Here is an 18,767-nt window from a genome sequence, read left to right on the forward strand (position 1 = left end):
GGTTTGGGTGTCCAGATTGTAAGTTAAGGAAATCACACAGAACAATGGTAATAAGACCAACAGTCAACAGAAAGGTATGTGGCTATACCTCACAGGGTTGTTTTTGTTTTTTGTTTTTTTGGTTTTTTTTGGTTGAAGTTTAGGCTCAAATGAGTCCTATATTAGATGAACAGCTGTCTGATCTATGGACAATCTGGATAATGGGTCCCAAAAGAGTATGCACCCTTGATATGGCCTCCAGCCCTTCTGGGATAGGGGAATGATAAACAATTTATAAAGACAGGGAAAAACATTATAAAAAGGGCCTCATAAATAATGAATGTTTATATACATGGCGGCAAGACACTTCTCCCTTTAAATACAGGAAAGGGCAATGGAAAAGTTTTCTAAGTTGGTGTGAGGTGTAATCTGGCCAAAGGTCCTTGAATTAAGAGAGAATAAGGCCTGGAGCAAGATAGAGACCCTTCATGGGTCCATTTACCTGAACAGAACTCGAAAAGGAGTTATTTGAGAAGGCCACTATATCTATCAATTAAACCAGCTATTTGGGACTTAATACGGACACGGAAGTTCGATTGAATACCTTTTCCAAAAGACTAGCATTGTGTATTTTGATAAGTAAAATGTGTGTCTTGCTTATTATAAGTAATGTCTATAACTCTGAAAGTAATATGGAGTGTCCAGGCAAGGCATTGTATTGTGACCTTAATATAGATGGAGATGTATAATTTTGACTTAGATTTTGGGTATCTGTGAGGAAAGAGAGTCCCAGAGTTTGCTTGTTTGTTTCTCCCTGAAAGGGACAATTTTTAGGCAATGGCCCAACAGTTATAATTAATGTAAAGATGAAGCTACTTAGTGGCCAGGGCATTGACTACTAAGATGACTGCATGAAGTTTGGCCAAGTGTGTTGTTTCTTGGGTCCTGTCCTTTATTAGGGACATCTTGGCTAAGAGACGGAAAGCAGCAACATTCCACTGAGTTCCATCATGTTTTGTGGCTCGCAGTGCCATTTGCATAGTTTAGGTACTCCCTTGCTGTTCATTCAGTTAATCCCAAGTGTCTTCCCAGGCAGCCAAGTGATCTAGGGGAGGGGTGACATCCTCCAGCACCATGCCATCTGGCAAAGGACTGAGGACAGAGAGAGCCACCTCCTCCTACAGGTGGAATATACCAGAGAGCCCAGATTTGGCTCTATCCTACCTTAAGGAGGCCTTGGTAGTTATACTGAGTTTCTGGTGGGCTGTTCTCATGACTTAAAGCTTAATACGCTGCTGCGTATGAAAGGTCACAGGCTCAGGGTCTGTGAGAGCCTCTATTTTCCAGAGAGTTGGAAATCTTTAAGGCTTTCTGAGAGCTGGTCTTTACTTTCAACAGTTTAAGTCACCCCCAAGCATAACCTGAGGAGTAGGAATAAAGCCTCCCAGATGCAGACAGACCCAAAGAGGGGCTGTGATTCACTACCTGAGCTGTCCCCCTTTTCTCTCCCCTTCCCCCTTCGCAGGTAAAATCGGCTTCCTCTCTGCCTAAAGCAGGGCTAAAAAGATCACCAATCCCAAGACTTGTCACATGGAAGCTACAGCAGCGCAGGCACACAGATCTAGAGCTTGAAAAACAGATGCTCTTGGTTCGCAAGTCCACAACACATACTTGGTTAATACTGTGGATTATTGGATGGGGAGGGAGGTGCTGATGTGGGAGGAGAGGAATTTCCATGATAACAACAGCAAGCCAAACATCCCGTTATGTAAAATTATGTCAAAAAAAGATGCATGGAAGAATGGCCACCAAAATGATAACAGTAGTTACCTTAGGGTGGTATGATTCCAGGTGACCATTATATTCTTTTGTAAGTTTTAATGTTGTCTGAATGATTTAGAATCAGCATGTATATTTATATAACTAGAAAGAAGCAATATAGTTATTTGCAGCTTAGAGGAGGACTTCTTTTTAAATAAAAAAAGATTCCAATTTCAGTAGCATTCTCAAAGATCATAAGCATCCTCACTGAGGAGTGGGGGGGGAAGCGACAGTATAATGGTCAGGGCTTAAGAAAATCAAGTATAGTAAATATATGTTAAACATTTGCCCAGAAAGGTCTGATATGAGGCCTACCACACACAAAAACTCAACGACTATACACTTGTTATTCAAGCTACAAAAACCTCTTTTCCTAGTCTCCTGCTGATAAGAATCAGAAAGAAAGGGAGTAAGATTAGCTTCATGATAATCACTTGTGGGTTATTATACAAGAAAAGTAGACAATAAAATAGAAATTTTGTGACAACATTTCATGTTGAGCCAGATTTCCTGCCAGGGCATTTTCTGCTTTAATGACTGAAACAGGACTTGGTCACATCTTAACAAGATTCACAGAAGGGAGGTTCAAGCACGAGTACAAGCTACCATCTGACACATAAAAATAAAGAAAACATGGGATTTCCCCCAAGTTAAAACCTTCTGTGATACACACTTTTTGGACTGAGTCCAAAAATATTTAATTAAAGCTAGACAATGGTTGGCTAAATGAAATCATTGCAAAAACTGAAAGCATGAATAAAAAAGAATTTAAAAATTTAAAAATGAATAAAAAAGAATTTAAAAAAAAATCACAGATACCCATGCTTAAAAGACTGGAGGATGTCACCCTTCCCCTAGATCACTTGGCTGCCTGGGAAGACACTTGGGATAACTTTTCAACTGTCATTTTTGATATGATTGTCCTCAGTAAAAGCATCATTGAAAGTGAAAATGAACAAGGTGATGGTACAGCCAGTAGGAGAAAGTCAGTGCTGATAACCTTTACTTGCTCATCCTCTGAGACTGCATCTTACAGTTCACACAATGTGCTCAGGGTCTCACACGGGGGCCAGGGGTTGCCAGGATCTGTCTCAATAGAGAGAGTACTGTAACAATAGGGGATGCCCCAGGCTACAGCAACTGGGATCAAGGAGATATTTTTGATTAAATAAACTATATAAAAGTCTGCTTCAGGATTTCATGCAAATACTACCCTCATTTTAAAACATGGGTGAAAAAAATCACCCAAATTCAGGGTTAATTTAGCTGTCATCACATAGTTAGGAAGAAAACAATAACAACAAAAAACAGTCCCATTTTAAAAGTTTCATCAGTAGAGACACAAAGGTACTCAGGATTGAGAATCATCCTTCCTCATCACTGCTGCTCCATGCGTCTTCAAATGCTGGGTTTAACTGTGATTTGGTTGTAGTCTAAAAAAGGGAGAAAAAAGGAAAATTTGATTGTTTTACCTCATAATTTTAGGTTCACAACATAGTTATGAAATCTATCAAATGAAGTGCAATTACATTATTTTGAAAGTAACAATAAAATTGTTAATTCAAAACAAAAGTAATGTAACAAACACTCCACATACAATGTAAGGCAATGTAACTTCATTTTAAATAGACAAGCCAGAATTTATCCAAATTAACTATGTTTCCTTCAAAGTAATTACTTCACAAACACATATATAAATGCATCTACACACATACACACACACACTGATCAGCTATTGCTTATGGCATTTCTGCAACTCTTTGGAATTATCTGGAGAAGGCTGCACATTAACATCCATGTGGCTAAGACTGGACTCAGGTCTATAATCTGACCTGACAGCCCAAAATATTAATGTTGGCAACTTTTTATTATTTGGATGGACCTGACTATAAATACGCAAATATCCATATATGGGGAATAAGGTGTTCATCAAATGGAGTAACACCATTTTGGTCCAAAAACTAATGTGAGTTATTAAGTAGTGAGGTTTATTTATTTTTTCATCGCTGGTAAAGCAGTTCCCAAGTACATGAAAAAATATGTCAAAAATGGTAATATGTTTGTCATTAGCTCAAAGGTTTTCCAGGGAGATTTCTTTGAAAGATAATATGCACCTGGATGGTGTTTATTTAAAACAACAAAACATCACAGTATTCTTACAACTTTAGAGCCCTACATAATAAAAGTAATCAGCAACTAGAGGAATTTTAATTATTTGTGGCATTTCAAATCAATTCACTTCCTGAGGAAACTTTTTGGATGGCTACCTTCTTACTCTCTGGCAAATGACTAAAGGGCTTTAAGACGGTCTCATTGTTTTGAGTATCTGGTCATTTTGAGCCAGGTTTGCTTCTTATTCTGCAGCTTTTACATCTGCTACAAGTGTGTTCAGACCCCAAATCCACCAATGTATTAGCACCAAGACCACTCACATATTACCTTAGATATTGCCTTATACAACATACAGCAATGTTTTAGGTTAAGAGGAACCCCTGTGTCTAAGCATGTTTACTGCCTTTTTTTTTGATATGATGACTTAGAATCTTAAAATTTAAACAATGATAACAGTAGAGAAAATGTGAATTTCCAGTAAGTTCCCCAATATCACCCAGGATAGTTGGAAAAGGACACATTAATTTAAGTATTCCTTATGGCTATTAAAGCTATAGATCAGAATCTATTACTAAACCTAATGCCCGCTATTGGCACCATTATTAAACTATAATAGTCATGCTTGGTATCATGACTCAGTTGTACAAACAAAAAATATATCTCAAATACTCAGATAAAAAACTATTACCAAACCTCAGCTAATTATTCACTTATTTCTAGCAGCAGTCCACTGATTTGTAATCAATGACTGTACCACACCTAAGTTTGTTTATTTTTTCATCCAAATGTTCACTGTACAGAATTACTGTTGAATCACTATATGGTACATCTGAAACTAACATAACACTGTATGTTAACTATACTGGAATTAAAAAAAAAAAAAAAAAGCTGTAATGTCCTTGGGGGTTAGGTGATTCCTCTCCCTTACTCTATCTTACTCTGCCTTAGATATCTCCCAAAAATGTCCCTGAGTGTGAATAAGCCACACAAAAGTCATGCCTCCTAATTCCACTATGGAAGCCCAATATGTAACCTATTAAACATTTAAATTTCATTTTAAGACTCAAGAGAGAAGCAAAATTATAATTTATTGTAAATTATTGTTACTATGGTGAGCAAAGAAACCAAAATAATTATGTGAAAATTGAAATGAAATATTGATAAATTTTGATAAATACTATACTAATACTAATACGCAAATACTATAAACTTGACTGTTTATAGTAATAAAGGATAACAATATAAATGCATTATAGTACGATTATTACAGTTATATTTTGTTGCTAAAAAATCACAAATAAAACACACTTGTAATTAAAAGCTACTGTGAGAAGGTTGTATATAGATGTGGTACCCATATTACCGTTTGAGACCCACAGATGAAGTGTAACTACCATCTATCACTTAAGTTTTCTCTATAACATCTCCTCCTAGTAGACATCCTTTCTATGCTTGAACCTCACCAGGTTGCCTGTTCTATTGAGAGACAGTTGTAAATATTATGGAGATAGAGAAGCATGATTTAGAAGGGATCTAGTCCAGGTCCAAATAATGGGAAGGAAGAACAAAACCAACCCCTACATCTACACATATACATCTTGATGTATTCTAAATTCCTTACTGGTAATTACTGGAAAGTCTCCACAGGAGCAAAATAGGGCTGTTTTTGTCAGCAAATGATTACAGCTGACCCTGAACAACAGGGCTTTGAACTATGTGGATCCACTTATACGCAGATTTTTTTTTTATAAATACAGTACAGTATTGTAAATGTATTTTCTCTTCCTTATGCTTTTCTTAATAACATTTTCTTTTCTCTAGCTTACTTTATTGTAAAAATACAGTATATAATACATATACAGAATATACGTTAATTGACTGTTATGTTATGGGTAAGGCTTCCTGTCAATAGTAGGCTATTAGTGGTTAAGTTATGGAGGAGTCAAAGTTACATAAGGATTTTTGATTGCATGGGGGTGGGTGCCAGCATCCCTGTTGTTTAAGGGTCAATTGCACATACCAGCAAGTGGTAAATAAAACAGCTATGTATTGTGTAACTATCAAAATAAAGTAAGACTCTTGGTGAGAGGTCAGATTTAAACTATAATGTAGCTGCCGTATAGATCTCAGAAAGAAAAAAGTGATTAGGAGTTATATAGGCTTGCCTTAACCATGACCAAGTTTTAGGAAAAGAGGGTAAAAGGAAGGCAGAGTCCTCAAAATATAATAAAACAGCCTGCCAATTAAATACATAGATTTATGCTTAAAGACCATAAAACCTGTCCCTATCACCCAGTGCCTTTCAATTTCTTACAGTAGGACTAAATTTCCCCTCTATCTTGGATATCAGAAGAAATACTGCTAAGGGATTATATCTTGGTTGGTGGGGAAGTAAATCTCATCTCAAAGGTGGACTTGAAAAGAAACTGAAGAACAATTTTGCTTGATGATTCTGATATTAGGGGATACCATAAACTTGTCCTCAGTCCACAATGGTTGTCAGAACAGGGATTCAAACCCAATTACCAGTATGGTTATTATTTAGTTTACCTGAAACTGAAGATTAAGTGAGTGTGTGTGCATGTATGTGCGTGTTTTGTTTTGAAGTGTGTTCCTGCACACTTCTGGGAAATTGCAGCATCACTTATTTGATAGCTGAGATAAAAACACTGTTTTGTTTTTTTTTTAAAGATTTTATTTATCTGAGAGAGAGGGAGAGCGAGAGAGCGCATGCGCAGGGCAGAGGGAGAGGGAGAAGCAGACTCCCTACTGAGCAGGGAGCCTGAAGCAGGGCTCGATCCCAGGAACCCAGGATCATGACCTGAGCTGAAGGCTTAACTGACATCCAGGTGCCCCTAAAAACACTTTTAAATATGAGCTAAATAGTAAATATACATGTAAGGAGTAGGGTCTGGTGCAGACAGACTTCTCTCGGATCTATACCATGATCCCATTCATGTTCTACCTACATTCAAAGGAATATTTCAAACTAAAGTTTTGTGAAAATAATTTTAGCCCATACCATTTTATGAGAATGATGGCTATCTTAAAGCGTATAAATAGTATATTTTAAAAGATAAGGCTTTATAGCTCTAAAACTTAAATATAAAGCTAACTTGTTTTTTGCGCATCTCTATTTGCTTTTCTACTTGTTTAGTTTCCCACATGCAAAAATTCTTCTAGATGAGGAAACTATCACTATAACTACATTGTATAAATAAAACATCAGAGTCACAGACTATCTTTATAAATTAAGCCATTTAGTTTTCTTCTAATATCCTTTCTCCGTATGTAAGTCATAGATTTAATTTATTTTTATTGTTTTCATTTTGTAAGTGATTGTTATACTTGTTAACATAGCCTCGAGTGGTCTTTTCTAGTTTTTGTTTTTTGGGGTTTTTTCATAGTGTTTTAACTTAAATTTATTGCAGACAGTAATTCCTAAAAGGCAGGAAGCAGTAATTAAATAATGCAAAATAAATGCCTGAGCCAAAATATTTGACCATACTAAGCTTTCTACAGAAGGGGCGCCTGGGTGGCTCAGTCGTTAAGCGTCTGCCTTCGGCTCAGGTCATGATCCCAGGGTGCTGGGATCGAGCCCCACATCGGGCTCCCTGCTTTGCGGGAAGCCTGCTTCTTCCTCACCCACTCCCCCTGGTTGTGTTCCCTCTCTGTGTTTTTCTCTGTCAAATAAATAAATAAAATCTTAAAAAAAAAAGAATATTCAGTCATTTAAAGCAGCTGTACACCAAAACTAATCAAAGCCATAATAAACTAGATTTGTGATGAAATCTGAAAATATTCATACAGCAGTTGGCCAGCTGCTTGAAGATTTACCATTATGTGTTTTCTCTATTTTATTTGGATTAGGGCCAAAAGAAAATAAGTCACAGGCTATACACTGCAGTAAGCCACAGCAGTTGCAAATCTAGGCATGAAATAGATTTTGCCAATAGCTGCTAAATGGTATCAACTACCCCCATAAAAACTCATTTCCATGTGGTTTTGGACAGTCATTTTCTCACAAAGGAACTAAATATGTGAAAATATTTTTAGAATTTTAAACTTGCTCTACCAATACTTTTCATCTCCATTGAAGATGCTTTGTTTTTATACCAAGACTTGAGTAAGATTAACTCAAGGTGTTTCTAACTGCATTATTTATATTTCCAATTTTAAAAAAAATTATATACATAAATATTGGTTTTTAGACATTTGACTTTTTATATCCTAGAAATTAAGATAAATAGGGATGATTAACAGTGGTCAGTAAAATAATCTTTGGTGGGGGTCACCTGGGTGGCTCAGTCATTAAGTGTCTGCCTTCAGCTCAGGTCATGATCCCAGGGTCCTGGGATCCAGCCCTCCATCGGGCTCCCTGCTCAGTGGAAACCCTGCTTCTCCCTCTCCCACTCCTCCTGCTTGTGTTCCCTCTCTCACTGTCTCTCTGTCAAATAAATAAATACAATCTTAAAAAAAAAAAAAATCTTTGGTGAGAAAGATAGCACCTTTAGACAGTGTAACATAGAAGTAAAAATATACAGAGGCCACTACTTAAGACCAGGGGGCATGTCTTATTCATCTTTGTTTACCACATTTTTAAGGGTCTTTATTCCCATGGCCATTGGTTATATTTGTATCAATTTATGTCTAAGATGGATACTAACGGGTGCTTGGGTGGCTCAGTTGGTTAAGTGGCTGCCTTCGGCTCAAGTCATAATCCCAGGGTCCTGGGATTGAGTCCCACATCGGGCTCCTTTCTTAGTGGGGAGTCTGCTTCTCCCTCTCCTTCATGCTCTCTCTCTCTCTCAAATAAATAAATAAAATCTTAAAAAAAAAAAAAGTAAGACAGACACTAACAGACTGCTGATAGAGGAGTATAAATTGGTAAAATTCAAGTGTGTGAATAAAAAACCTTAAAAATGTCATACATGATAACTCAAGAGATAAAATCTACTTCTAGGAATCTATCCAAATAAGCAATCAGAAATATAAACAATTTATGGGGCGCCTGGGTGGCTCAGTCATTAAGTATCTGCCTTTGGCTCAGGTCATGATCCCAGGGTCCTGGGATTGAGCCCTGCATTGGGCTCCCTGCTCCACGGGAAGCCTGCTTCTCCCTCTCCCACTCCCCCTGCTTGTGTTCCCTCTCTCACTGTGTCTCTCTCTGTCAAATAAATAAATAAAATAAAATAAAAAAAGAAATATAAACACTTTATAAACAGTTACCTTGATTTGTTTATAGTGATCAAAAGAAATCTCTCCGAATAGGTAAATATTTAAGTAAATTGTGATATATAAATGACAGCGTGCTATGTTACTAAAAACAAATTTACAAATAGTTATTAATGACAGGGAAGAAGGTTTATTATTAAGTTAGTAAAGTAGGATGCCAAGTTGTGTGTCCAAGCATATTAACTGTGTTTAAACAACCATATATGCATAGGAAAAAGCAAGAATGAAGTAAATGAAAGTGTTAATAGTAATTCAACTTTAGAAATTTAAGTTGTTCTTTCATATTTTTCTGGATTTTCCAAAAGTGTTATAACAGGCAAACTATTTTCACAATCTGAAAATAGCCAGACATGCTTTAAAAGTCTCTCTCATGGGGCACCTGGGTGGCTCAGATGGTTAACCGTCTGCCTTCAATGCAAGTCATGATCTCCAGGTCCTGGGATAGCGCCCTGCATCAGGCTCCCTGCTCAGTGGGGAGTCTGCTTCTCCCTCTTCCTCCCCCGCCCCCCGCTCGTGCTCTCTCTATCAAATGAATAAATAAAATCTTAAAGTCTCTCTCATGTGAAATAAATTAATAAAACTTCTTTTTTTTTTTTTTAAGATTTTATTTATTTGACAGAGAAGAGACACGCAAGAGAGGGAACACAAGCAGGGGGAGTGGGAGAGGAAGCCCAATGTGGGGCTCGATCCCAGGACCCTGGGATCATGACCTGAGCCTAAGGCAGATGCTTAACGACTGAGCCACCCAGGTGCCTCTAAAACTATTTTCTTTGAGATTTAAAAGTCACTGTATAATTTGTGTAAATAATATTTACCTCATCATCATCAGGAACTGGTTCAGATAAGGATGGTACCCAAGCAAGTATATTGCAGTCTCTGCTACCACTATAAAGTTCCTATAACACAGAAAATAAAGATATGATCGTGGGTCAGTTTAAAGCTGGTGCCAATCTGAAATGAATACATCATTTAAAGACTAATTTTTAGGTTAGATCAATTAGATTAATTCTATTTCTACTCTCCAAGGAAACCGAGCTGATGTCTTTTGTTTCCTTAAGATGCAGTAAAGCTTTGTTTTATATTTTAAAATATCATTAGGATATTAGGATTAAAATATCTGATATTGTCAGAGCTTGCTAACCTGAAAATTTTACAAAAAGATTGAACAACCTAGTGGTTTTTTATCAATCATAGTATCCATTTATCGCAAGTGTCAGAGTAGAAAAAGAAAAAAGATGGAATCAAGAGTCTGTCCTTCTCTGTCAATAACTGAGTTTTAAGAAAGACATCAATAATAAAACCTTATGAGTTCTAGCTAAAATAGGCCAGAACTTCACAAAAAATATTATTTAGCTCACAGCTGCCTAACTGGTTGTTATTCAACAGAAGAGCTTTTAGATCCATATGCTATGCTTAGTCAGAAGTTTATTTAATAAGGGGAAGCTTGGGCTGATGCGCAGTCTATGTCAACATCTTTATGAATATGCTGTTTACACATAGCTGAACAATGTTCATTTCCATCCCCAACAAAACTCAAGGAATATGTTATATTGTCCAGTACTAAAAACATTCCTATGAAGCAGTGAAATAGATACTCTCATATAAAGAAGGTATAAATTGGTATAATCTATGCAGAATAGAATCTCAATACATGTCAAAAGTTTTTGTATGCGTTTCTGAGAAGTAATGCCAAAGACATGTATGAAATTCAAGGATATCAGCAGTATTATATTTAAAATAACAAAATATGGAAATAATTGTCCAAAAGTAGGGTAATGATTTATATATAAATTTATGTTGCATTCATAGTATGGGATGTCATATAATCATTAAATTTTTTTTTTTTTAATTTATTCATGAGAGAGAGAGAGAGAGAGAGAGAGGCAGAGGGAGAAGCAGGCTCCCAAGGAGCAGAGAGCCCGATGCAGGACTCGATCCCAGGACCCTGGGATCATGACCTGAGCTGAAGGCAGACGCTTAACCATCTGAGCCACCCAGGCGCCCACATTAAATTTGTTTTTTAAGAGTGTTTAATGACATGGGGAAATACTCAATGTCAAGAGAAAAGAGAAGGATATGAACCACAGAGTCATCCTGTGAAGGAAAAAAGCAAGATGTAAAACACAAGGCCAAATTAAAAAAAAAAGAAAAAGCTATGTAAAGGAAAAAGGTCTAAAAAGAAAAAACAGCAAAACGATAAGCAGCTGTAAAACTATGAATGACTAAGTGGTTTTTTTCCACACAAATTTATTTCTGTATTTTTACACAAACATTTTACTTTTCAACATGTTCAACATGGGCTTGAACTCACAACCCTGAGATGAAGACCTGAGCTGAGATGAAGAGTCAGACGCTTAACCAAATGAGCCACCCAGGCACCCCCAAACATTTCTAATAGTGAAGTTTTTTCCTGCTCTGCTATGCAATTATTTATTTTCAATACTGTTCATCTCAAAAAGTTTGAAGTATGGTACAATTAATATTTTTCTAAAAAAAAAATAAAGGTTCTAGATAAAGGGAAATTAAGATTATAAAGTTATTCATAGGAAATATAGATGTAAAAATATATTTTTTAATATTTTATTTATTTATTTGACAGAGATATAGCGAGAGAGGGAACACAAGCAGGGGGAGTGGGAGAGGGAGAAGCAGGCTTCCCGCTGAGCAGAGAGCCCGATGTGGGGCTTGATCCCAGGACTCTGGGATCATGACCTGAGCCGAAGGAAGACGCTTAATGACTGAGCCACCCAGGTGCCCCTAGATGTAAAAATATTAAAGTAAATTTGATTTAGTTATACATTATCAGACTTCCTGAAGGGAATAAAATTCTACAGGCTGTATTGTTTAACCTTGAATATATAGTTACACTAACTGTGGATGATGTAAAGATATTTTCAAATGTTCAGTGCCCTAGAACAATTTAATTTCCTGAGAATATAAACACACACACACACACACACACACACACACACACCCCTCCAAGATAACTTGGTCAGATAAGCTTACAAGGCAATTTGTGGTTAAGTACTGCCACACTGATGGAGACAAAGGAAATTCTGTAGATGTTCAAGAAAGCTTACAAGAGACAGCACTTAAATTAGAATGACTAATACGAACTTCAGGTAAATGGAGGGATTTGAATTGAGTGTTAAAGTTTTCGGGATAAGTTTAGGTGTTCACTTGGGAAATTAGACTAAGTTGACAACATGAGTCCTATCACTCATGAATGTTTAGTGTATTATTTCCTTTGAACAAGGACACTCTCATACAATTACAGTGCATCTAACAAAATCAAAAAATTCACAATGATATATTACTGCCAGCTAATTCTTAGACTCCATTCAAGTTTCACCAATTGTCTGAATAAATGTCCTTTATAGCAAAAGGGTCCAGATTAAAATCATATGCTACACTTAGTTGTCATGTCTCCTAACTTTCCTTCAATTTGAAACTGTTCTTTAGTCTGCACTTGGCCCTCCTGACCTTGACAGTTTTGAAGATAAACACCAGTTATTTTGTAGAATGCCCTTCAAATTTTTTGTTTCCTCGTGATTAAATTGAGGTGATGCATCTTTGCCAGGGCTATCACTGAAGGAATACTATGTATTGGGATGTTAACTTTGATCATTTGATTAAGGTGATGTATGCCAGGCTTCTTCAAGGTAAAATTACACATTTTACCTTTGTAATTAATATTTTGTAGGGAGGTACTTTGGGACTATGTAAATATCCACTCCTCATTAGACTTCCAATTTATTAGTTTACTTACTTATACCTGAATGGAGTCATGGACCCTTATTTAGTCAATGTGTTATAAACCCAGTATTATCATTATTTATTTCGATGTTAGGTATATCTTGTTAGATTTTTATAGTTATAATAGAAGTACTATAAACATCAATTTGTTTTCAGATTGTAAATTCTGTGTAATATATAATTTGAAAAAGGGTTCTACTGCATGCAAAGTACTACCCTATTTCGCTTTTGAGACTTAGAATTATTTTCCTTCTCAAAAATCATAATGGATATAATGGGATAAGAGCCGGAAGCTGTCTGATGTAGTGCAGTGATTCAAATCTGCGTATGTAGCACCTAGAGAAATGGGATTAGTCAGGAGGCAACTGGCCTAGGTTTCTGGCTGTGACCGGCTTGTCTCAGCTATTCCAAGGGCTGGGGGGGAACCAGTATCTTGGCACACTTTTAATCTATTCTAGGCACATGTGTTAGGAATTCTGATTTGGTAGAAAGCAATAATTTATAGTCAGGATATCTGGTTTAAAATCTTGGCTGTGTCTCTGAGTGACTCTGCATAAGAAAAGAGGTACAGTATTCCAAGAATTTCTTTGAATAGATAACCATACACTGTGAATAACTACTTGCAGGTTTGAGGCAAGGCAAAGTGGTGTTTTAGTCTTCTTCTCCCAGAAGTAATACTAAAAATATTTAACAACTAGTACATCAGGATACTGACCAATTAGCAGACGTAATAGCCATAGAGTGGGAGCAGGATCCTGACGGTCCCTCTTAGGTGCTAGGTTAAGGTGTAAACTAGGAGGCCTCAGGAAAGGGGGTAAAGCTAGAGGTCTCTTAGGGGGCTTGGTGCAATAGCTATTTAACAAACAATAAAATATGTATTTGAATATTTTAATAATGGCTATTGCCATACAGATGTGTGGTGGCTGAAAAATAAGCACTGTATATCTTACTGTAGTATCAGACACAAATTAAGTAATTAGCATTAATGAATAAATGATTAACAACTTTACCAGGTGATGAAGTCCTTCCTAGCTCTAATAATCCATAGTTTTCATCCTATCAGTATTTAACGCTCATGAGCCTCATTTTCTTTACCTACAAAATACAGAAAATAACAGCAGTCTTGCTATATTAGAGACTCATTTAAAGGAACACATGAGGTAATTTGTGCCAATATTCTCTGAAAAATATAATCTGCTCTGTTGGTAAGATGAAAGAGAAAGGTCAGGATGTTAAAAAACAAAAGCCATATTTAAGAAATCGTGTAAGCTGCATCAACTCAAAAGTAAATGATTAGCCACTGACAAGAAATAAAGAAGAAATAAAATCTGAGACAGACTCACACATAGATAAATGAAGATACAAAAACTGTATTTTGAGATTAGACACAGTATTCCATCTTTTCCCAAAAGATTGATTGCAAGACATTTTAACTTACTAGAGATTTCATCTGGTAAATAAGTGGAGCCCAAATGCAGAAGAAAGAATTTATCTCAGTCAAGTTGCACAGTATTATATTGATTCCTACAAATATCCTATACTATCTAAAACTGTATCCTGTATAATCCTCTATTAAAGAAACCCTAGCTTAAATGTGGATTACAAGTATAATTCCTCAGAATGAAATCACAATTTATTCTTTTGTATACAACTAGTCTGGCAAGCTAGCTACCTGAACATTTTAAATTCCCTTAAGGATCATTCTTACCTGGAAATTAGACCGGAATACACAGCAGTCAACACTTTTATAATGTCCCTTAAGCATAGTTATCTGTTCTCCTGAGTAAATTGTATAAAGAGCAATGGTGCTACCATATGGTACAAAAACAAACTCTGTACTGCAGCCATAGGAGACTGTGAATTTCAATCCTTTTCTGCTGTCATTACAAACTTTTCCATAGTTGACCTGCAGGATGTAAAATAATAACATTACTCATTTCTTAAATCTGAATTAAAAAGACAACAAAGACTAGAAGAAATATTTACTTAAAATATTATAACATACTATGGAAAGGGCTGTAATAAACCTAAAGAAAATGATCAAGGTCCTAACAGAAAGAAACAAGGGCCAACGACATAAATATATATTTCACATAAGAGGAAAATACAAATAGTAAAAAAAAATCCACAAAAGCAAATGTTTACATTTAACCAGGCTAGAAATAAAATGCAAATTAAGGCAACCTTAAATAATCATTTTAGACCATTTAGCAAAAAATTTCAAGAAACCTTGAGACAGTGAATACCGTTACAAGTGAGGTAACGTGTTTGGTGGCACTGTAACTTGTCATTGCTTCTAAAAGGCCAAATGATTTATTATGCAACAAAATACAAAGACGTTCTTTTTTTGGGGGGGAGGGAATAATTCTCTTTTTATTTTAAAACATTTTTAATTGTAGGGCGCCTGGGTGGCTCAGTTGTTAAGCGCCTGTCTTCGGCTCAGGTCATGATCCCAGGGTCCTGGGATCGAGCCCCGCATCGGGCTCCCTGCTCAGTGGGGAGTCTGCCTCTCCCTCTCCCACCCCTGCTGCTTGTGTTCCCTCTCTCGCTGTGTCTTTCTCTGTCAAATAAATAAATAAAATCTTAAAATAAAATAAAACATTTTTAATTGTGGCAAAATAGACACAGCATAAAATTTGCCATCTTAACTGTATTTAAGTGTACAGTTAGTGACATTACATTCACATTGTTGTGCAACCTTCATCATCCTCAATCTCCAGAACTCTTTTCATCCTGCAGAACTGAAACTTTGTACCCATTACACAAGAAAGTTATTCTTACTCCTTGACCTGGTAATTACTCCTGGGAATTTAGCTTACGGAAATAATTAAACAGCAAAAAGCTATATGCCCAGAGGAATTCAATGCAGCATTATCTAGAATGGCAAAATAACTAAAAATATATGTAAATCTCTAATAATTTTATAATAACTCTACATCTTATATAGTAATTAAAAATAATAATTATGAAAATTATGCAGGAAATAAGGATAAAAACTAAGTATAAAAAAGCACAGAACACAAGTAGTGTGTATACAACTGCAACTTTCTATAATTACATATTTAGGACAAAAATAAAAATTCTGCACCTGTACGCCAAAGGTGCAAGCCCAACATCAGCATCTCCTCTGCAGTTTGAAAGGAAAATTCCAGGTTTTATCCCAATCCTACTGAACAAGAATCTTCATTTTAATAAGATAACTAGGTGATCTAAAGGCTCATCAAAGTCTGAGAAGCTTTGGGCAAAAGAAATTGATAGTGCTGAAATTATCCTGCTGATAATTTAGATTAAGCAGTTTAGGGCAGGTGTAAAACCAGTAGCTAAACATTTGAGAATTATCAGCAGGAAGATCACCAAAGACTCCAAATGCTATGCATGAATGACTACTTAGATCAAGTCAATTTTAAAAGGTATTATCCATTCCAAACACACTATTCAAGAAGTAGACTTACTACTAGCAAAAACCCTTAAGGCATGAGTATCACCTTCAAGAAGGAGAGAAAAATGTAATAGAATCACACTAACAATTTATATATATAGTCAATACCCTTTATACTTATCACATTCACCTTTGATGCACATGCCAACCGACCTTTCCAAAGTGACCCCATCACATCACCACTCAAAGGCCTTTAGTGGCTTTCCATTTCACCCAGAGAAAAAGCCTAAGCCCTTACAAAGGCCTACAAGCCTATATCCTCTGGTGTCTGGTTCCTTCTGTTCCTCATCTCCTAGTACTCTCCCCCTTGCTTCCTCTATTTCAACACAAGAGCCTCTTAGATGTTCCCTGGGTATTCCAAGTATGCTCCTGACTCAGGGTCTTTCTACTTTCTTCCTTCCTCTGCCTGGAATGCTTGCCTTCCCAGATATCTGATGGCTCACTTCATTTCCTTCAGGCCAAATATTGTCTTCTGAGTGAAACATACCCTGACTGCCCTATGTAAAACTGCAACTCCAACTTTCCAATATTTTCTATGCTACTTTCCTTGCTTTGCTTTTCTTCAGAGCACTTGCTACATCTAAAATATATTTTATCCATCCATCTATTTATTGACTGATGGATGGATGTCTTTCTTCCTCTCCCTAGAATATAAGTTCCATGAGGATAGGACTTTTCTATGTTTTGTCTGCTGCTGTATAATAGTGTCTGGAAAACAGGATATGCTCAATAAATACTTATTAAATAAATGAATAAAATGAGAAAAGAAAGGTGTGACCTGATTAGAAACATGATACAAATATAATGAATGGAAGATTCTAAAGTAAAATTTGCAATGCCTGAGTTTCTAGTCTGAGATATGATGGAGAAGCACTTCATAAAGTACCTGAGAGATATGATGGAGAAGCACTTCATAAAGTACCTGAGAGATTAGATACTCTTATCTAGTATGAACAATTTTGACCTTATAGTAAAATTAGAATTTAATAAAAGAAATGATCTTTAGAGTATCTAAAAGAGAATTACTTAGAAAGGAGGTTAAAGAAAGGAAGATGAAATGGGGCACCTGGCTGTCTCAGTCAGAAGGGCATGTGACTCTTGATCTAGGGGTTGTTGAGTTTGAGCCCCGTGCTGGGGGAAGAGAGTACTTAAATTAATAAATAATTAATATTAATAATCAATACCTACCTTAAAGCATTAAATAAATGCTATAAGGTGTTTGGTATAATCACCATTATGTCTCATTTCCTCATGTGTAAAATGGGTATTATAACAGTAACTACCTTCACAGTATTGATTTGATGATTAAATAAGACCCTATATGCTTCAGTACATGTTACATGTTAATTTTTATTAACACTGTATCTGACACATAAGCACTTAATAAGTATTAGCTATTACTATTACCACCAAAATACAAACTTATTAGCTTATTCTGAAAGTTATTAAACCACAGGTACACCTGGTAAGGAGCATAACATAAATTTTTAAAAAGTGTTAGAAATTAAATACTACATAAGAATCTAGCACATCTAAAACACATTTACTCCAGTATTAAAGTACCATATGTTCTGGTACTATAACATTCATCTTAGATTTTGTTTACAAGTCGTATATAGTATAAAATTTGACTATAACTTTAATTTATATCAGTTGTTCTCAATCTTTTATTCTTCTCCAATACACCTGAGAAATATGGCACGCTCACATTATGCACAGTAGAGCAATAATTCTCCACAAGTGAGGAGAATGTGGTGGGGGCATGGTAGGGTGGGCTGTCCTGTGTTGAGAGTTATTAGTTCACTAATAGAAAAATATAAAAAAAAAACTGGAATACAGAGACAAGAAAAGAGTTAAATCTACAGAAGGACACCAAGTGTATTTCACAGACCCATTTTTTAAATATATATTCAAAAGGTTAGAGGGGCACCTAGCTGGCTCAATCAGTAGAGCATGCAATTCTTGATTGCAGGGTTGTGAGTTCAAGCCTTACACTGGGTGTAGATTACTTTAAAAAAAAAAAAAAAAAAGTTGGAGATATTTAAAATCTCTTACTAGTGTGTTTTCTCCATTGGAACTATTCCAGAGCCTCATTCGATTATCCGTACCAACAGTAAGGAGATGAAGCCCATCACTTGTAAAACATAAGCCATTAACTTTCCCATTATGAGCAGTGTTTGCTGCAATGAAAAATACAATTCAGTTAATCTATTCTTGTATTCAGCACACACTTAATGCTTGATGATAGTTATTTAAACATATTAAAGGACAACTATCTGAATTACTTAAAATATACAAGTTGATTATGTTTGGATTATTTGAATATCATAAGCTATATAAATTAGAACCATAAAAATGGAGAAAAACAGGAAAACTAAAGAGAAAGAAATCTTGCCAAATATAATTTTTCTTCAGAGAGTAAGCT

The 18,767-nt window shown here is 35.9% G+C and overlaps 1 protein-coding gene across 1 annotated transcript in view; it reads right to left on the reverse strand.

Moving 5' to 3' along the window:
- Positions 1–2,826: 2,826 nt before the first annotated feature.
- ERCC8 (ERCC excision repair 8, CSA ubiquitin ligase complex subunit) overlaps positions 2,827–18,767 on the reverse strand; it is a 50,532-nt gene continuing 34,591 nt past the window's right edge. The window contains exons 9-12 of the mRNA XM_021701947.1: positions 18,398–18,522; positions 14,612–14,809; positions 9,963–10,043; positions 2,827–3,233 (exon numbers count right to left, since the gene is read on the reverse strand). Of these exons, the coding sequence (XP_021557622.1) occupies positions 3,165–3,233; positions 9,963–10,043; positions 14,612–14,809; positions 18,398–18,522 (473 nt within the window). The 3' untranslated portion in view covers positions 2,827–3,164. The remainder of the gene's footprint in view (positions 3,234–9,962; positions 10,044–14,611; positions 14,810–18,397; positions 18,523–18,767) is intronic.

The sequence above is a fragment of the Neomonachus schauinslandi genome, chromosome 7, assembly GCF_002201575.2.
Source record: "Neomonachus schauinslandi chromosome 7, ASM220157v2, whole genome shotgun sequence".
Taxonomy (NCBI): Eukaryota; Metazoa; Chordata; class Mammalia; order Carnivora; family Phocidae; genus Neomonachus; species Neomonachus schauinslandi.